We start from the raw sequence: 21,802 nt of genomic DNA, 5'->3' as shown, positions 1-21,802 counted from the left end.
GTACAACAGCCTAACCCACCTGACTAACCCCTCCCCAAACCCGAACCTCTTCAGCACCTCCCACAAGTACCCCACTCTACCCTATCGAAGGCCTTCTCAGCGTCCATCGCCACCACTATCTCCGCCTCCCCCTCCCTCGCCGGCATCATAATAACGTTCAGGAGCCTCCGCACATTCACGTTCAACTGCCTCCCCTTCACGAACCCCGTCTGGTCTTCGTAGATGACCTGCGGCACACAATCCTCAATTCTCGTGGCAAAAACCTTTGCCAGCACCTTGGCATCTAAGTTTAACAACAAAACCGGCCTGTAAGACCCACACTGCAGGGGATCCTTGTCCCGCTTCAGGATCAAGGAGATCAGTGCCCGGGACATCGTCGGGGGCAATGCCCCCCTCCCTTGCCTCATTAAAGGTCCTAACCAGCAACGGGCCCAACGGGTCCACATATTTTTTGTAGAATTCGACCGGGAAATCGTCCGGCCCCGGTGCCTTCCCCGCCTGCATGCTCCCTATCCCTTTGGCCAGCTTCTCCAGCCCAATCGGGGCCCCTAATCCCGCCACCAGTCCCTCCTCCACCTTCGGGAACCTCAATCGGTCCAGAAAGCGGCCCATCCCATCCTCCTCCAGTGGGGGCTCGGACCGATCCAGTTCCTCATAAAAGTCCCTGAAGACCCCATTGATGCCAACCCTACTCCGCACCACACTCCCTCCCCTATTCTTACCTCCCCCGATCTCCCTCGCTGCATCCCGCTTTCGAAGCTGATGCGCCAGCATCCGACTTGCCTTTTCCCCATACCCCCCCCCCCCCCCCCCCCCCCATTATCAGGGAAAGTCCGGGATCCGACCCAACATGCGCCACATAAAACCCGCATCGTCCCAGTTCGGGGCGTACACATTGACCAGCACCACCCTCTCCCCTTGCAGTTTACCACTTATCATTACATACTTGCCACCATTGTCTGTCACAATGCTCAACGCCTCGAACGACACCCTCTTTCCCACCAAGATCGCCACACCCCCCGATTTTTGGCATCCAGCCCCGAATGAAACACCTGACCTACCCACCCCTTCCTCAATCTTACCTGGTCTGCCACCTTCAGGTGTGTTTCCTGGAGCATGACCACATCCGCCTTCAGGTATGCGAACACCCGGGCCCGCCTGACCGGCCCGTTCAGTCCCCTTACATTCCAGATTATCAGCCGGATCAGGGGGCTACCCGCCCCCCTCCCCCGCCGACTAGCCATAACCCCTCCTCGGCCAGCAACACGCCCGCACCCCACGCTCGGCTCGTTCCCCACGACGGCAGACCCCCGCCCCAATCCCCTCTACTCGCTCCAGCTCCCCCTTGACCATACCAGCAGCAACCTGCCCCCCCCCCCCCAAAGCTAGGACCCCTCCTAGCTGCCTTGCTCCCCCCATTGCGCTCCAGCAAATCAGCTGACTCCTGCTGACCCCGGCCACTCTCGCCTCTCCTTCGACTCCTCTCATTGTGGGACATCCCCTCCTCCTCCATTACTCATGAGCAGGCTCTCCGCCACCCCCTTCCATCCCAAGCGCGGGAAACAACCCTCGGTTCTCCGCCCCGGCTCCGCCCCCTCTAGCCTTCAGCGCGGGGAAAAAGCCCACGCTTTCCACCTGCCCGGCCCCGCCACCTCTGACGCAGCTCCTTTTACAGGCCCAGTCCCCTCACCACCGACTTGGGCCTCCCCCAACCCCGCGGGGCCCCATCCCTCCTACTGGCCATCCACCCCTACTCCATTTACTTGCCCCACTCCAAGAGCCCACCCGACAGACCCAACCAAAACAGTGCCCAACCCACCCTAACCACCCACACCGAATCAAAAAGAAACGAGCAAAAAAAGCCCCCCTCAAAATGTGACACACCAACAGCAATCTCCGACCACCCATCCCGACCCTCAGTTTGTGTCCAGCTTCTCGGCCTGAACAAAGGCCCACACCTCCTCCGGGGACTCAAAATAATGGTGCCAGTCCTTGTCGGTGACCCACAGTCGCGCCGGCTGCAGCCTGCCAAACTTCACCCCCATCCTGTGCAGCACCGCCTTCGCCGATTATATGCAGCCCTCTTCTTCGCCACCTCCGCGCTCCTGTCCTGGTATATTCGAACCTCCGCATTCTCCCACCTGCTGCTCCTCTCTTTCTTGGCCCATCTGAGCACGCACTCCCGATCAGCGAACCGATGAAACCGCACCAGCACCTCCCCCGGTGGCTCGTTAGCCTTGGGCCTCCTCGCCTGCACTCTATGGGCCCCTTCCAGCTCCAGGGGCCCCTGGAAGGACCCCGCTCCCAGCAGCAAGTTTAACATGGTGACCAAATAGGCCCCCACGTCCGACCCCCTAGCCCCTCCGGGAGGCCCAGGATCCGCAGATTCTTCCGCTTCGACCGATTCTCCATCTCCTCGAACCGTTCCTGCCATTTCTTGTGGAGCGCCTCGTGCACCTCCACCTTTACCGCTAGGCCCAAGATCTCGTCCTCGTTATCGGAGATCTTTTGTCGTACCTCGCGGTTCGCCACCCCCTGGGCCGCCTGGGTCTCCAGCAGCTTATCGATAGAAGCCATCATCGGCTCCAGCAGGTCTGCTTTGAGCTCCCTGAAGCAGCGCTGGATAACCTCCTGCTGCTCCTGCGCCCACTGCATCCACGCTGCCTGGTCCCCGCCCACTGCCATCTTGCTCTTCCCTCGCACTTTCTTTTGGTTCACCACCACTTTTTTAGTCACCCCGCTCCTGGTCCAAGCCATACACTGTCGGGGGAATGTTACAGTCTTCTTCCCACACCGGGAAATGTCAAACAAATGCAGTAAGGGGCCCTGAAAAGAGCCCAAAAGTCCGTTCCAAGCGGGATCTGCCGAACGTGCAACGTGGCTCTGCATAGCCGCAACTGGAAGTCTTCAGCAACAATGTTGTCCGTGGCATAGAGTTTGAGATAATCCTCCGCCCACTTTCCCATCTGTTTGCTAGGTTCAGTGATGATCATCCCGATCTGTCTTCAAGGAGGCTGATCTGGTTGCTGCTGGGTTAGTGCATTCTTGATTCCTTCATACATCCCGGATTCAGCAGCAGATTGTATGCTATTGCATAATTTCAATCAACTTTGATTGGTGTAGTGCCGAGCAGTCTGCTGAGACTTAATTCTGGCAACTTTGAGAACATATAGATTTTGTTTGCTGATGACTTGCTTGTAATTTATGTAGAGTCTTCTCTTGGTTGCAGTAACTGACTCAATTTCAACCCGAGGAGCCTCAAACCAGTCAACATTTCTCTCATCCCTTTTCTGAATGTGGCATGTTGTGCAAATGATCCCAGTTCGACACCACACTCTGGCCTTTGCGGTTGTCCAAAAAAGCTTGATCGAGGATCTTGAGGAAGTCCTGCATCCTTTCTGGGTCAGTGTTGACCTGAAGATGACTTTTCTTTTTGGAGTGGTATAATTTCCTTGGCTGATGCCTTATCTTGCTACACACCAGCGAGTGGTCAGTGTCACAGCACTGTGATAGCTATGAGTGATGAGGACACTGTTGAATGCGGTATGTCAGATGATGATGACATTCAGCCAGTGCCAGTGGTGTGCCACTAGGACGCCTTGTGGCATGGTATGGCTTGAAAGTAGCTGTTATACGTGTCTATTATAGCAGCATAGTTCCAGCAATCTTTACCCATTTTTGTTTACCTGACCAATTCCCCAGTTCCTTGTTCATGTTGGCTAAGCTGTGTGGTCAATACACACCTTTGCTTTGAAGTTCCTTAGAAGGTACATGGTGCTGGGAATTCTGCTACTGATACCATCAAGTGCCTCATAGAATTGATTCTTGGAATCTGTTGTGGAGGTGAGTGTCAGGGATTAGATGCATATAAGATTAACTGGATCCTATTATGTTGACAAACGAAAAGTGAGAAGTCTCTCTTAGCCTTCAGTGGCTGGTTCTATCATGTGAGTGGAATAATTTACAATGCAATGCACTCTGTGCTCACATGTTGTCTCTTTAGCTTTCCCCTACCAGAAGAAGGTCCAGAATTTCTCTTTAAGTGATCCACTTTGAGCGAGCCTTGTTTTTACAGTGCAGCAATGTCGACAGTGTGATCACAACTGATTTGTGTGCACCATAACCAGTAAGGCCAGGACACATGGTCCTTATATTCCAGCTTGTGATACGAAAGATGGGTGTCTCCTTTCTTACGTTTGTGTTGCCTGGTACATAGATTCGCAAACTACCTGGTGAGGGATTGCTTTCTTAACCCAAAGCACCCATTGAAGCAAGCAAATCATGGCAAGACAGTACTTAACTGACTAGCAGCTTCCCAGCTTGAGGCGGGTGATAGCTATCCAATGAGCTTTCCTCCAGTTGGAAGTAATCCCAGTCGAGCGAGAGTTTATAGCCGGCAACTGTTTTTTACCGTGCTGTGCCAACGTAAACCAGAAAACGAGAATCATCTCCAGAGCACAGGCCTGGACAAAGTGTTGGAGAGCCTGAGTTACTCGAGCATCAAGGCTCTAAACATTGCTACTATTATCCAAAGGAAAGGTTGTTTGTTATCAGCTCTGCTGCAGGAATTGCTGCGACCTTTTGTCAGGGTTTGATTAGCTGCCTTCTCTCCCAAGGTACCCACAAGATAGTGTGGTTACTTACCCATAGCTGGGGGTCTGGTTCATGAATGCCAGGGTGAAACTACATGCCAGTGGGCCTGTAAGCCTTTCATTTGGAGGCCAAGCCTCTTCTGTGTCTCCTGTAGTGCTTTTTTCTTTATTCTTGACGTCACTGGCTAGGCCAGCATTTGTTGCCATTCTTAATTGCCCTTGAATTGATGCTAGGCCATTTCGAAGAGCAGTTAAGAGTCAACCAAATTGCTGTTGATCTGATCTCAAATGTAGGCCAGACTGGGTAAGGATGGCAGATTTCCTTCCCTAGAGAATATTAGTGAACCAGATGTGTTTTCCCAGTCAACATTACTGAGAGTAGCTTTCAATTCTAGATTTATTAATTTAATTTAAATTTCACCAGTTGCAATAGTGCAATATACACCCATGTCCCCCCAAACGTTAGCCTGGGCCTCTGGATTGCTAGTCCAGTGACATTAACTCAATGCCACTGTCTGGCTCTGACGGTGTTTTAGCCTGGGTCCATGAGGTACGCACTTTATGTATGTCGCCATGGGGAGGCAGTGTATAGGGCTTGCTGATGAAGTAGATCTGTATTGGCAGGAGAGGCTTGTGTACTCTGCTCTGTTTTCACAGTAGGTATGCTGCTATTCAGCAGTGAGCTGAAAGCAAGACGAGACAAACATTCAGACCACACTGCACAACCCACTATGCTAACATACTTGATGCATCACATTAACAGAGACCAGCAGTCCAAGCTTAAACAGAATATAACGCACTTGTTAAAAAATAAAATATACAACAAAGACAAGTAGCGAGTACCTATCCAGATTGTCGGACGGCTGGCATCCATGAACAGCTCTTTCTTTCTCTTCTCACGTCTTCGTAATTTCTAAAACTACCCAGAGTGTTAGCATGGATCTATGCTTAGGACTTTCTCTCCACCATCTGAAGTCCCCGTTTTTCAGGGGTGGACCTGGATAGATTTATTTGACAGACCCTATGGTTCTATGAAGATTTACTTCATTTCGAAATACCCTACAGAACGGCAATTTCTTTGTCTCAACCATGGCTAAAATGTCAGTTCCTGTCATTAACTTCTTGAGCTTCCGCATGTACAATTCAGATCAGACATCATCCTCGTATCTCGCACTCGGCTGTACCCCATGCCTAGTTCCATAACTCCCTCAAATACCATCCTTGAGCCTGTGTTGGCTGGAAGGGCCTATTAATAAGCTGTTCACAACAGCTAACTGGTTTATCTGTTCTAATTCCTTCTCAGACTATTGAACCATGGAATGATTCACTAAAGTAACTCCCATCCTATTCCTACACACTAATTAATTTACATTCCAGCAGACTCCTAATTAAGCAAGGTTAAATGAAGAGCCAAATACAGCTTTGTAGTATTGCTGAGCCCTCATTTTGCCGTAGCCCTTTTCAGGGTAGCTACAGATGTTATCATCTAAGAATGATCATTACACTTTGTTTCTAGTGAAACAATACTTGATGCAGTTTCCAGGAAAATGAAGCTTCCAGCACTCGCCTATTCCTTTATCCATTTCAGGCGGACAATTAAATATGTGTTTATTCTAACCATACTTCTAATTGCGAACATTTCTCATGAAATAAATTGAACAGTATATGTTGCAACTGATACCTTGAAATAATTTTAAGGCAGTACAGTTGAACATCCCTTATCCGAAATTCCAAAAATCAAAACATTCCTAAATCCGCTCTTCCATTTGAGCGCCGCACATGCGCAGTTCTCAACGTTCCATACATGGGCAATTCCCAGTGTTCCGCCGCACATGCGCAATTCCCAGTGTTCCGCCGCACATGCACAGTTCCCAACATTCCGCACATGTACTGCTCCCAATGCGTGCCACACCGCACATGCGCAGTATATTCTGAACTCTGATACACACTCGGCCCCAAACATTACAGATGAGGGATTTTAACCTGTATTCCAATCTTGATATTTGGTTGAAAATTATGAGAAGATAGATAAGACTCTGGAGTATCAGCCCTGTTCGTTTTGCAGACCATGTCCAGTGTTCGGTATTGTGAACTCGACTTTCTATCACCTCCAAAGGGGATTCAATATACGCACCCTTTCATCCTAAAACATAATCAGGTAACATTTCAAAACCTATATCTGTCCCAACATCTTCAATCCTGACCTGCTACTCTCCACATCTTTTCATTTTTATTTTCCTCTTCTGGGTCTTCTATTCTTTTACCTGATTTGAATTTTGCTAATTTTAAAACTATGTTCTCTGCTGTGTTCAGAATTCGACTACAATATGAATTAGGTCTGTGTTATAAAGATGAGAACTGCATGTTAAATTTAGCCATCTGAAGCCCTTAATTAGGCTGCTATCCTGTAATAATTTCCAGGCATGTGTTTTATAGTATCAGTGAATAACCCTCTAGTGGACTGTAAAACTTATATTCTAACGTAAATCTTGGGATTCACTTATCCACAAATAATACTCAGAATAATGCTAAAAAAATGTTCTTATTTATGCTACAAGTTTCCAATCATAAGATTCAATACCAGCCTTCATAAACCGAAACTAAGCCACATTTGTACACTTACATGGGGAAAGCGCCCCAAAATATTTTTAGATCCACATCAGCCATTTCATGAGCTTACCAAAGAGGGAGGAGGGAAACAAAACTGAAGGTGCAGTAGATAAATCTTTGAAACAGAGTGTGCTTTTAGAAGTGTCTTGGGATGCTTTCTACATTAAAGGAACAATATAAATGCAAATTGTTATTGCAGTAGCTGGAAAGGGCTGTTGAAAAGGTAAATTAGGTTCTGATATATTTAGGAGCACGGAATACAAAAGACGGAAAATTCTCCTGAATTTGCACAGAACGCTGACTAAGCCACAAGTGGAATATTGTGCTCAGTTTTGTACAGGAAATATATTGGCACCAAGGAAGTATATTATGAAGATTCCTTTGAATGATACCGGGAATGATTGGTTTTAGTTATGAAGAGAGGTTTGAAAGAATGTAATAGAATGCAACTGGTTAAGGTGGTTATAATAGACATATAAATTCTAAAAGGTTTTGAGAAGATGCATAATGAATGATTACTGCTGAAAATCCTGTTGGAGCTATTCTGAGTATAAAAGTAGCAGCGCAAACTGTATTAAGAAATAGTGTTAGAATAGCAGACTCCAGTTAAAGCCCCCATCAGTGATTGGCTCCTTGGAAACTATAGCTTACATTTATTTAAACCTTTATTACATCCTCCATACAACCCAAGTCATGTCATCGTTTTGGAATAAGGAGGCAAACTGCTTACTAATACAAACTGCATGATTATTCTGCCTACAGAATTTTTTTTCATTGAAATAACATTTTTCTTAATTTTTTTAGATCCAGATCAGCCTGTTCAGGAGCTTACCTACGATCTGCGTTGTCAGTGTGATGCAATCCGAGTCACTAAGACAGTTCGCCCTTTTAACATGGTGTGCTGTCCTATCAACGAACATTCTTCTGCTTTGATTGTCAGTGATGGCAGAGTGATGTTGTGGGAATTGAAATCCAACTTATTGGGGCCAAAACCTTATTACAGGTATCTTTGTCTATTCTGTCCTGGAGAAATATAGCAAACAGTATCCAGACATATACATTTTAAAATGTTAATAGACTAAACAGTTAAGTACTATGACTGAACATGAACCACTCAAGAATTACAAATTAATTTGTTTAAAAATACTCTTTCTCCTACATTCAGCACAAAACAATTCATAAAATCTAAGGAATTTCAGTAAAAAGTGAAGCAATTTGACCCCTTATGCCTCTACCAATGTTAGATTCACATCTCATTTCCTGACTGATACCCTGAAGCCTTTAATAATTTTCTTCATGTTTGTCTAATGCCCTCTTAAATATTGTGATAGACTGTGTTTCAATGGCCACTTGTAGTAAGGCTCTAATTTAACTTGTATGTTTTGGGTTATAGACTACGTGCTAAAACTGATGAGTACATGACATCAATTCCACAAGTCTGATAATTGAGCAATTGACTGTCAACAGATTGTCCTTGTGATTGATGGCACTAATGCTCAGGTTAATAATGCAGGAAAGAAAAGCATTTTGAAAGTGCAAAGGTTATGTTGCGCTTCTAAATAGTTCTGGGACATTGATATTTTTTTCAAATTCATATTTTTTTCATGATTGATTGGTACTAAAATGAGATGTATGGGGAATAGAATGGTTTTACATTGTGCCAGCATCCGGCTAGGTAGTACTTGTAAAGATGGTAAGGCTCTCTCTTAGCCATTTAGTGTCAACAATGTGCTTCAATGCCAATCTGGGGAAAAAAAGGACTAATTATTCTTCTGGTTTCTCTGAGGCTTAGTTTTTTTACATTTACTGTGGGTCTTGTAAATTTGACTCCAATCTAACTGCATAGCTGGCTAACATTCTCATTCAGCTGCTTTGTTCCTGCAAAACGCACAAAATTATATATCCTCTGTAATACTATTGCACTGGCTGCTATATTATTGGCAGTGTGCCCCAAGGATATGTGTGTCATGTGCTGTACACCAAAGGTTGCTCCTTAGCACCAAACAGTTGGCAGATGTGGCTGTGAACATGTATCTTCTAAAATATGGGCTCAGCCCAAATCTACTTTGTGCAGGACTGTTACAGTCAGCATTAAGTGCAAATCATCCTCCCGAATCGGGATTTAATTTGAACATGTGTCACAGAGGTGAAATAAACATTTTCATCCGCAAAATCTCCATACTTAATTGGGCCCACAATCAATTGATGAATATATCTGCTGTATACAGAGAGAGAAATGAGGCAGCAATACCCAGTGCTTTGATTACGTTATTATGTTCATGTGAGCAGTAAGTATTAGCTTGGTTCATTTGACCGCATTCTCTGACATTATTATTGGTTCAATTTCACACTCCTCCTTCTACCCATCACAGTTCATGAGCACATAGTTCGGGAGGAATGCTCCAGTGTACTGCTGAAGGAGTGCTTTACTGTTGAAATGAAGTCCCTTTAATGGGAGGTGAAATTGAGATGTGTGCCTTGTCTGATATTTAGGGTGGAAACTGGTGATCTCATATTGTTCAATGTTGTCCAGGGATGTCTCCTCGTATCCCGGCCAACATTCTGCTTTTCACTGAAATCAAAACAAATTTCTTATTCATTTCATTATTCTTTTCATCAATTTATTGCATGTGAAGTACTTTGAGAAGTTAAAATACTTTATTAAAAATGTCTTTTAACTTTATCGGTGGTACTTTTCCATGTACAATTTATATGCATAAAATGACAATTTTGTAAGATGGCAAATATCGTGTTGGTCTTTATTGCAAGGGTGCCGGAGTACAAGAAAAAGCAAATCTTTTTACAATTATGCAGGGCTGTGGTGAGACCACACCTGGAGTACTGTGTGCAGCTTCGGTCTACACATTTAAGGAATGATATACCTGCATTGGAGGGGGTACCACAATAGTTCACTTAATTGGCTCCTGGGATGAGAGAGTTGTCCTCTCTGAGGCTGAGTAAATTAGGCCTATCTTGTCTGCAGTACAGAGTAATCCCAAGTGATTGCATTGAAGCATACAAAGCTCTGAGGGGGCTTGATAGGGTGGACACAGGCTATTTTTCCTGGCCGGGGCCACAGTCTCACGATAAGGGCCAGATCCTTTAGGATTGTAATGAGGAGATATTTCTTCACTCAGTAGCTTCTGAGGAAATCTCTACCCCAGAGGGTTGTGGATGCTCCATTGTTGATTTAATTGAAGGCTGAGATGGGCAGATTATTTTGTCTCCGGGAATCAAGGGATGTGGGGAATGGGCAACATCAGCCATGGTGGAGCAGGCTAGAGGGGTCTGATGGTCTCATAGAACATAGAACAATACAGCGCAGTACAGGCCCTTCAGCCCACAATGTTGCACCGAAACAAAAGCCATCTAACCTACACTATTCCATTATCATCCATATGTTTATCCAATAAACTTTTAAATGCCCTCAATGTTGGCGAGTCATTCCACCTGCTCCTATTATATTTCCTTTGTAAGATTTTTTGTAAGAATCTCTACTTGACATATAGTTGACGTGCATATTTTCATTCTTTACCACTGTTGCTGTGTCATGAACATATGATGGCTAAAGATGTTGTAGTGTATTATGCTTGTCATTTTTATTTTATTGCTTGAGTTATTTGTTTCTGTTTTCTGTTTCTAACAGTTACTCGGGTTCCACAGTCTCGCCTTTGTATTGTCCAGTTTCATTTTGTGGAATTCCAGTGGACACCAAACAAAAGAAACTTCCAGATCTTTCCTTGGATAACATGATAGGTAACAGTGTAATGGCCTGCTTTACTTTTACCTTGTGTCACAGACAGCAGAGGAGGTTGATTTGCATTTCCTGTTGACTCATTGGCAGTAATATATTGAATATCATTGGAAAAACTATACTCCTCTTTGATCCTTGGTGATGCCTATACTCATGTAAAGAAGTTAAGTTATGTAAATGGTGGTAAGGGGTGGAATGAAGGGTATAAAGTGAAAATAAAGCATGTTTGTTCATCCAGATCTAAGTAATATTCTAAAAATTGACTTTGCTGAAACGACTTGAAGTTTCAGTCTTTTTTACCACTCTTTGCCTTCCTCCTCGTTTAAAGTCTTTACATTCAGATGGGTGAGAAAGGACTACTGAATTGGCTTGGTCATAATAGTGTTGGGTGGGGTTACTGGGTTATGGGGATAGGGTGGAGGTGTGGGCTTGGGTAGGGAGCTCTTTGAAAGAGCTGGTGCAGACTTGATGGGCTGAATGGCCTCCTTCTGCACTGTAAATTCTATGATCTCTATGATATCATACAGGTCAGGTATTTGACAGGATTTTTCTTAGATCACATTTTAATATAACAGGTGGCCATTCACTAATTTTCTATGAAGCCACTTGCTGGCAGTTACAAAATACAGGTCTGCAGTGCATTTGCTACCTGAGTCCAATGAGTGCCCAAGGCGCATGGCCTCCTCCATCATTATTTTTTAAATTATTGAAGCAAGTATTTTATGCTGAAGGGAGCTCGCTCTTCCGGTTCTACTTTAAAGAATGAAGTCAAATAGCTACTTTTTAAAATTCTTTCACAGGATGTGGGCATTGTTGACCAGGCCAGTATTTATTACCCGTTCCTAATTGCCCTTGAGGAATATTTTAGAAAGGTTGCAAGGATATTAACTCATAAGCTGTTAGTAAACACCTTGAATTGATTGTGTTGGGAAATCTATGTCTTGTAAATGGGTGAGATAGAAAAAATGTATACAAAGCAACAACAATGCAGGCAGTTAGGTTTCAAAGAGAATGATGCAAGGCCAGTCAGGCTCAACGAAGAAAATAAGATTAGAATGAAATAGAGTAGTTAGAAATAATTACTTTGGAAAGACAGAAACAGAAAGACAGAGAAGGCTTGGGCTGAAGCTGTAGCGGGAGACAGCATGGCAGAGGACCGGACCTCTGGTTTGTCGACCCAGTGGTCAACGGAGCAGCTGATTTAAGTTATTCAGGAAGGCTTTGCTAAGCAGAAACGGGATTGCTTGGACCCAATGAAAGAGTCGATTGAGCGGCTGGAGTGTAGATTGGACGCCCAAGATCGGGCGACCCATAAGGTGGCGAAGGCGCTGGCTGAGCAGGAGGAACATCAGACTGCGGTGGAGTTGGAGGTGGGGATGCTGAGAGACCAGCAGAAGAAGCTCCTGGAGAAGGTGGAGGACCTAGAGAATAGGTCAGCCGGCAGAACTTGAGAATCATTGGGATCCCGGAGCGGTCCGAAGGAGCAGACGGTGGGGCATACATCGCAGATAGCTTGAGAAGCTTCTGGGGGATGGGGCATTCTCCCGACCCTTGGAGGTGGACAGGCTCACAGAGCACCGGCGAGGAAGCCGCAAACGGGTGACCCCCCGAGGGCAATGGTGGTGAGATTCCACAGGTACTTGGATAAGGAGCGCATTCTACAGTGGGCCAAGCAGACACGGAGCTGTAATTAGGACAATAGTATCCTGCAGATCTACCAAGACCGGAGGTGGCCAAGAGAAGAGCAGGCTTCAACCAGATTAGATCGATCCTTTTTAAGAAAAAGGTGAAGTTCGGACTGTTGTATCCGGCCCGTCTCTGGGTCACGTACGAGGAACAGCACTTTTATTTCGAGTCGCCTGAGGACGCGCTGGACTTCGTGAAAAGGAAGGACTGGTGGTGGACTGAGAACTTTTGAACTTTGCTGCAACGTTCATGTTTTTTTTTCTTTTTGTTTCTCTGTTCTTTAAAAAAAAAAGTTTCTCGTTTTTCGATTTGTGGAAGCTGTTTGTAATGCCTTCTGTATTGATTTGGGACCAGTGGCAGAGCTGAGTGAGTTAAGGTTTTCATTTGCACTGTTATGGGATGGAGGTGTGCTTGTTTAGATTTTGGTGTCTTTCTGTCGAGCAATTGTGTGGGGATTGTTTGATGTTGGAGTTTGTTTGTATGAGTGGGGGGGGGGGGGAAGGGAACAATAGGTGGGAGACTATCCGGCAACAGGGATGGGGGCCACTAAGCTAGCTGGGCGGGCTAGCTCACGGAAGCGCAGTGGGGGGGGGGGGGGGGGTGCATGTGTTTGGATTATCAAAGGGGTTGGTTACAGAGTGTTGTTAATGGGGGAGAGGGGTGGAAAATGTTCTGCTGACGAGGGAGGGACTTGGGCCAAGGGACAGAGAGGTGGTTGGGGTCGTAGGCTGCCTGGGGGCGGGCCGGTGGAGGCACGGCGCATGGGCTGGAGGTGGGCCCAAATAAGGGGATGGCTGATCGGCGAAGGGGGGGGCTGCAATGAGGCCCCCAACTAGGCTGATCACCTGGAATGTTCGAGGGTTAAATGGGCCGGTCAAGAGAGCACGTGTGTTCGCGCATCTTAGGGGACTGAAGGCGGACGTGGTAATGTTGCAGGAGACGCATGTTAGAGTAACTGACCAGATTAGATTGATGAAAGGCTGGGTCAGTCACTCGGGACTAGATTCAAAGACTAGAGTTGGGTCATGATCCTGATCAATAAGCAGGTGGTGTTTGAGGCGGGTAGGATAGTTTCGGATGTGGGAGGTCGGTACATTATGGTCAGTGGGAAACTGGAGGGGGTGCAGGTGGTATTAGTAAATGTGTATGCGCCAAATTGGGATGATGTGGAGTTTATAAAGAGGATGTTGGGGAAGATACCGGACCTGGACTTGCACAGGTTGGTCATGGGAGGGGATTTCAACACAGTTATTGACCCTGGCCTGGACCGGCCAAGCTCGAAAATGGGCAGGGTGCCAGCAATGGCAAAGAAACTAAAAGTGTTCATGGAGCAGATGGGGGGTGCTGAATCCATGGAGATTTGGGCAGCCGAGAGTGAAGGAGTTCTCCTGCTACTCATGCGTGCATAAAGTGTACTCCCGGATTGATTTCTTCATTTTGAGCAGGGCCTTACTGGCAGGGGTGGTGGACACTGGGTACTCGGTGATCACAATCTCAGACCATGCTCCGCACTGGGTTGACCTGCAGGTTAGTAAATACAGTAATCAGCGCCCACACTGGAGGTTAGATGTGGGACTTTTGGCTGACAAAAGGGTGTGCGAGCGGCTGAGGAAATGTATTCATAGAATTTACAGTGCAGAAGGAGGCCATTCAGCCCATCGAGTCTGCACCGGCTCTTGGAAAGAGCACCCTACCCAAAGTCAACACCCCACCCTATCCCCATAACCCAGTAACCCCACCCAACACTCAGGACAATTTTGGACACTTAAGGGCAATTTATCATGGCCAATCCACCTAACTGGCACATCTTTGGAATGTGGGAGGAAACCGGAGCACCCGGAGGAAACCCACGCACACACTGGGAGGACGTGCAGACTCCGCACAGACAGTGACCCAAGCCGGAATCGAACCTGGGACCCTGGAGCTGTGAAGCAATTGTGCTATCCACAATGCTACCGTGCTGCCCCATTTGGGCAGCCGAGTTTCTGAACTACCTGCAGGTCAACGACACGGGGCAAATTTCAACAGCGATGGTCTGGGAAGCACTGATGGTGGTGGTCAGAGGGGAGCTGATCTCAATAAGGGCCCATAGGGAGAAGATAGACAGGACAGAGACGGACTGACTAGTAAAGGAGATACTACAGATCGATAGGAGATATGCGGAGACCCCAGAGGCAGAGCATTTAAGGGAACGGCGGAGGCTACAGGCGGAGTTCGGCTTGTTAACCACAGGGAGGGCAGTGGAGCAGCTGAGAAAGGCGAGGGGGGCAATCTATGAATATGGAGAGAAGGCCAGCAGAATGCTTGCACAGCAGCTTAGAAAGAGGGAGGCAGCCACGGAGATACGGAAAGTAAATGATGGAGATGGGAACCTGGTTGGAGATTCAGCAGGGGTGAATAAGGTGTTTAGGGATTTCTACAGTAGGCTGTATAGGTCGGAACCCCCTACGGGGCCAGAGGGGATGAGGCACTTCTTGGGGGGTGCTGAACATCCCAAAGGTGGACAGAGAGCTGGTAGAAGGGCTGGGGGCCCCGATCGGGTTGGAAGAGATAGTGCTGGGTCTGAAGGCCATGCAGGCGGGTAAAGCCCCGGAGCCGGATGGATACCCAGTGGAGTTTTATAAAACGTTCTCTGGGATATTGGGGCCGATGTTGATGAGGATGTTCAATGAGGCAAGGTAAAGAGGGGTGCGGCCCCCGATGATATCACAGGCCACGATTTCGCTGATTCTGAAGCAGGAGAAGAAAGTTGTGGGTCCTACAGGCCGATATCCCTGTTGAATGTGGACGCCAAACTGCTGGCCAAAATTTTGTCCTCCAGGATTGAGGATTGTGTTATTGGGGAGGACCAGACGGAGTTTGTTAAGGGTAGGCAGTTGGTGGCCAATGTAAGAAGGTTGTTAAATGTGATCATGATGCCCCCGGAAGGTAGGGAGGTGGTGATCGCAATGGATGCAGAAAAGGCTTTTGATCGGTTAGAATGGGATTATGTGTGGGAGGTACTGGGACGGTTTGGATTTGGGCGGGGCTTTATTGACTGGGTCAGGTTGCTGTATCAGGCTCCTGTGGCAAGTGTACGGACGAATAGGACAACATCAGACTATTTTAGACTCCACCGGGGGACGAGACAGGGATGCCCCCTCTCCCCACTGTTGTTCGCGCTAGCTATAGAGCTGTTAGCAATGGCTGGGAGGGGCTGGCGTGGGGGTGGGGGGGCATGGTGGAGCACTGAGTCTCGCTCTATGCAGACGACCTGCTTCTGTATGTATCGGACCCATTAGAGGGGATGGAAGAAATCATGAAGATTCTGCGGGAATTTGGCCGGTTTTCGGGGTATAAGCTACATGTGGGGAAAAGTGAGATGTTTGAGGTCCAGGCGAGGGGACAGGAGAGGCGATTGGGGGGAGCTGCAGTTTGATTAGTAGGGGGAAGCTTTAGGTACCTAGGCATTCAAGTGGCGCAGGAATGGGACCGACAGCATAAATGAACTATTACTGGGCGGCAAATATAGCCATGATCAGGAAGTGGGTGGTGGGGGAGGGGTCGGCATGGGAGCGTATGTAGGCGGCTTCATGCAAGGGAACCATTTTGGGGGCGTTGGTAACTGCGCCTCTGCCGTTCCCGCCGGCACGGTACTCCCCCCAGCCCCATGGTGGTGGCAGCCCTGAGAGTCTGGGGGCACTGGAGGAGACATGTGGGAGCAGAGGGAGCATCGGTCTGGTCCCCACTCTGTAATAATCACCGGTTTGCCCTGGGAAGTATGGATGGGGGGTTCCAGATATGGCGGCGAGCAGGGATTGAGAGGATAGGGGATATGGTTATAGAGGGGAGCTTTCTGAGTATGAGGGCACTGGAGGAGAAGGTTGGGTTGGTGAGGGGAAACAAATTCCGGTATCTGCAGGTACGGGAGTTCCTACGTAAACAGGTGTCAACCTTCCCGCTCCTACCGCTAAGGGGGATTCACGACAGAATAGTTCTCAGAGGGTGGGTAGGAGAAGGGAGCGTCTCGGACATTTACAAGAAACTCATGGGGTCAGACAAGACGTAGACCAAGGAGCTGAAGCGCAAGTGGGAGGATGAGCTGGGAGGAGAGATAGAGGATGGTCTATGGGCAGACGCGTTGAGTAGAGTTAACGCGTCCGCAACATGTGCCAGGCTCAGCCTGATACAATTTAAGGTCGTTCACCGGGCTCACATGACAGTGGCCCGGATGAGCAGATTCTTTGGGGTGGAAGACAGGTGTGCAAAACGTGCGGGAGGACCAGCGAACCATGTCCATATATTGTGTGCATGTCCGAAGCTTAGGGGATTTTGGCATGGGTTTGCAGATGTCATGTCCATGGTGTTAAAAACAAGGGTGGCGCTGAGTCCAGAGGTGGCGATTTTCAGGGTGTCGAAAGACCCGGGAATCCAGGAGGAGAAAGAGGCAGACGTTCTAGCCTTTGCGTCCCTGGTGGCCCGGAGACGGATACTATTAGCATGGAGGGATACAAAGCCCCCGATGTCAGAGACCTGGCTATCGGACATGGCTAGCTTTCTCTGTTTGGAGAAAATCAAGTTCGCCTTGAGAGGGTCACTGTTAGGGTTCGTCCAGAGGTGGCAATCGTTCGTCGACTTCTTCGCGGAATTTGTCAGCAGAAGGGGGGGGGGTGGGGGTTAGTTTATCTTAGAGTAGGGGGTTAATAAAAGTGGGACGTGTAAGGGAGGGAGACGGCTTTTGCACTATGTTTATATTTTCATGTACGTTGTTTATTGTGTTGTTATAATACCAAAAAAATACCTCAATAAAATTTTTATTTAAAAAAAAAAAGGAAGTAATTACGTTTAGGTCAAGCAAGGCAAATCAATGATGTGGGAAAACATAAGATATTCATTATTTTGCATTACAATGCAAAGAACATTTGGCTTGATTGAGCTAAGTGAATAAATTCTTGACTGTTTTACCATGTGCCTACTTGCTTTGGAATAAAGCTGCTTAATAATTCATATCTGGCCTTGTCGCACCAAGTGCTCAGTCTACTTACGGAGAGATTACTTGCGGAGAGACTCCAGAAGCACCATGGGAAAGACATGAGTTTTCTATTCAGAACACATGGGGATACCATTGTGAGACAGCTAAATTTGCTTTTGTTTTATGAGATTTTGAGCAGGATGGACACACCCTTGAAGTTCGGATAGTGAAAATACTTATGGGGTGATTTAGTACTGCTACCTACAAGAGTAATATGCAGCACTGGCTAATTTCAAAGTTTTAATAGTGCTAATTTCCTTTGACTGCCAAATATTTATCTCGTTCCTTGTTGAGCTACAGTTTACCTCTGCAATTGTCTGAGGACATTCTGTTCCATCTGTTCACATTTTTTGTCTCTGTTCACTTTTTCCTCTACTGATCCTGAATCCATACCCTATTGTTGTATCGTTTGTGATCATAATAAAACATGTTTCTTCTGATTTAGCCTACTTGCATCCCATGGAATCTTAACTACCTCTCTGAATTGTCATTTTCAGGATTTCTGGATCTGGTAGTCCCTCCTCATAGTTCAGATGGTTGCTGTAGGATGTTAATCTACTTGCTCGATGCTATTATCTCCAGTATCACCTTGTTACTATAATTGAGTGGCAGCCAAAATTTTGCAGTTTTCCAGTTGGGGGCAGATGAGTATTGAATTGGAACAGGGAACTCTTGAGTAATACCTTATATGTGGAATGATAATGGAATAGAATCTCTCATACAGCACAGTGTAGTAATATTCTGAATATCTGCTCCCAACCATTTAACACGGAAACAAAGAATCACTGAAATATGCTCACATATTTCACTTTGGGATCCTGAGTGATTATGGGATTGATAAATAGATCATACTTCAAATCTAAGTTTACTTTTCATGATTTATTAATCTAATCTAAAGGGCAGCACGGTAGCATTGTGGATAGCACAATTGCTTCACAGCTCCAGGGTCCCAGGTTCGATTCCGGCTTGGGTCACTGTCTGTGCGGAGTCTGCACATTCTCCCCGTGTGTGCGTGGGTTTCCTCCGGGTGCTCCTGTTTCCTCCCACAGCCCAAAGATGTGCAGGTTAGGTGGATTGGCCATAATAAATTGCCCTTGGTGTCCAAAATTGCCCTTAGTGTTGGGTGGGGTTACTGGGTTATGGGGATAGGGTGAGGTGTTGACCTTGGGTAGGGTGCTCTTTCCAAGAGTCGGTGCAGACTCGATGGGCCGAATGGCCTCCTGCACTGTAAATTCTATGAAAAAAAAATAATCTCATTTTTGGGCTGCATTTTGTTAATTAGAAATAGCATTGCACAAAATATGATACTTGAGGATTATTAAGGTTTTCATTCTTTCAGAAAATGCAAAACCACATTTTTTTCTGTGGCCATCTTTTTAAAAGAAAAAGTGATTTGGAGTTTGGGTTGTGGCTATGTACACCTTTTATAACTGAGCTTGAGTGACATTAAGAAAATAGCTGGTAATCTGCCTGTAAACAGTGGCTGTATAAATTTAACATTGGCAGTTTTCATCACCAATTTCATTCTGTGGCATTAAGTGATGCCTTTTTGAGTGAACAGAGTGATTCACACCTCTTAGGGTAACCTTTTAAAAACATGAGAGCATGAAGCACAAAATGACCAATCAGCCCATCACACCTTTCCCCTACACAAGGTATGTTCCATGATAAGTAAATGCCTTATCGAGCACATTACTCAAAGTCTGCAAGGAAAGCTTTACAAAGTTTATTGAGTAAGAAAGTGAAACAATAGAGCCTTTAGCTAACCTCACATCCCCATCCTCGACTAATTATTTTCCACTGATGATGATTCTTGTGGCCTCAGCTGCATATTAAAGTGCTGCTTTATTCTTGCACTTGTTTTACATTTGATTCCAGGACACCAGTGCCCATCAGTTAGCTCAGTTTTTAAAGTGTCCACAATTGTACCACTAGGATAAAGGACTGGGAAAAGGACTATGAATCCAGTCAGCTCATGACCCTTGCATTCCTGGAGTGTGACCTAGTCAAGAATAAAACTGATTATGGTGCATTTTGATTTTCTACATTTATCTTGGTAACCTATAATCCTCTTGAGCTGTTGCTGTGCAAGATTAAGATAACTTGTTTCGATGTACTGCATATTTTTTATTCTCCCAATTTGTCTTTTTGACAGGACAGAGTATAGCGGTAGGTGAAGAACAGCCTAATGTTCTGTACCAACAGGAGGTTCAACTGAAATTCCTGCTGACTGGTTTGTTGTCAGGTCTCCCACTGCCACCTTTTGTCATACGAATGTGTCCACCACTCACTACCAAGAACATAAAGAACTATCAACCTTTACTGGCTGTGGGTGAGTACTTGATGGACGGTTTACTATGGTATTAAAAGCAAATAGAAATTTCTGTTTGAACAAACGGTAATAAGCCTCATTTAACTAATGTATCATTTATTTTTTTTCGTAAGAAGATTCTTACTGCTGTAACTGTATAAAGCAAGATTGTATCAACTTTTATTATTTTATCAAATATATTTATTTAATTACATTATTTTGTCCAGTCGCAATCCCAACATCTGTCCTCCCGAGCTCACTATTATAGCACCAGAGTGAGCAGCTCAGAAGATGCATATTGCTAATATTCGAAATATTTCTGGCATAACTTTAAGAGGAATAAAATTCTTGGTTTATGTGAGCAAGTTCTGTTTCCAATGTGGCCAAGATCATTTCTTTGAATAACAGAAGCTATGAGTTAAAAATCGTGAATCAGAACCGTTAAATAAAATGTTAATTTTATGTTAAATGCTTTGCATAAATGCATGCATACATTGTACAGCTCAAACTTATTAAAACACAGTCAAAGTAAAAAGTTGCAATGTAAGCTGATTAGATTTACATTGTAAGGCAATTCATTCTTAATACCTTCATGCAGTGGAGCCTTTTAAGTCACCAAACTAGAATCAAGCTTTATTTTTCTCCAGATCATTTTTTCTTTTCTCCCATCTTGTACCTTTTCCTTTCTAAGGGTCAAGCTGTGCCTCAGACCATTATCTTGATGGTGAATATCAGCAGGCCATTGAATGTCAGGATAATCATACTGATCCTGATCCCACCCAATGACTGCTCATCCTGACTTCTGACAGGGGTTGCTGGATCGCAATCAGTAGTAGGAATTCTGGCTGTTTCTTTTACTTTATGAACCAGGGGGACTGAAGCCAATTGCTTCAGTCTATTGCCACCCTACTGCTCACCCAAGAAAGATCAACAAATATCGCAGAGACTGGGAATCAAATGAGAATTTATTGGCTCAGAAGATGCCAACTGTGATGTGATATGGCTCATCTAAGCACCTGATAAACTTGCTGAGCCATCAGCAAATCCTGTGACTTAGTATTCCTCACAGTGGATATAATTATAAACAAGAGTTGATCTTCAGTAGATATCACGAGGTTATAATACATGAGTCAACTTGACCCGTCTTATCTCTGATCACTTAGTTGACAACATAATTTTTATTTCTAAATATTATCGATGGGGTTATTTCATTATTAGCTGCATAAAAACATGTCCATCAACTGTTTAATTAATATGTATTTCAGGTACTAGCAACGGATCTGTGTTGGTTTATCATCTTACTAGCGGATTGGTACACAAGGAATTAAGTATTCATTCCTGCGAAGTCAAGTAAGATTTTCAGTCTGCAAATTTCTTGCATTGAGTTTTCTAAACGGGTTCAAAAAATACACTTATGGTGTCATTGGAATCAGTATGAATAGGATCTGTGTTAAACACAGATTTAACATGATTAGCATAAAAATGCAAAATTGACTCCCTGTTTTGAAAGGTGACCATGTGTTTTCCTGTAGAACTTCAGCATTGTTCCGCATTACTAGCTTTTCCAATAAACACCTGTCTGGTCACGTGTCTTGCGACAAATAGAAAAAGGATTGAATTGCCATCAGCAGGAATGTAGCACCAGCTGTTTTCCAAATTGCCACACTTGCTTTTGCTTGTGCGATTACTGTGGAAATTGTGTCTTTGACATTTCACAGTGGAGTTTTTGTTTTTAACTTACTCATGGCACTCATATACATTTGCACATTTACAGGACTTACTTAAAATTGTTTGTTTTATCCATTGATTTCTAAAGGTATTGCATATTTAACTCTCAG

General features: G+C 45.5%; 1 protein-coding gene across 1 annotated transcript in view; it reads left to right on the top strand.

Annotated features, from left to right (window-relative positions):
* The window catches only part of wdr11 (WD repeat domain 11), a 158,852-nt gene that overhangs the window by 57,179 nt on the left and 79,871 nt on the right, over positions 1-21,802 (top strand). Inside the window, exons 8-11 of the mRNA XM_072479339.1 lie at positions 8,007-8,205; positions 10,849-10,958; positions 19,809-19,985; positions 21,230-21,314. Of these exons, the coding sequence (XP_072335440.1) occupies positions 8,007-8,205; positions 10,849-10,958; positions 19,809-19,985; positions 21,230-21,314 (571 nt within the window). The remainder of the gene's footprint in view (positions 1-8,006; positions 8,206-10,848; positions 10,959-19,808; positions 19,986-21,229; positions 21,315-21,802) is intronic.

This window comes from Scyliorhinus torazame, chromosome 16 (assembly GCF_047496885.1).
Source record: "Scyliorhinus torazame isolate Kashiwa2021f chromosome 16, sScyTor2.1, whole genome shotgun sequence".
Lineage (NCBI taxonomy): Eukaryota > Metazoa > Chordata > Chondrichthyes > Carcharhiniformes > Scyliorhinidae > Scyliorhinus > Scyliorhinus torazame.
This window is presented reverse-complemented; position numbering and strand designations above follow the sequence as displayed.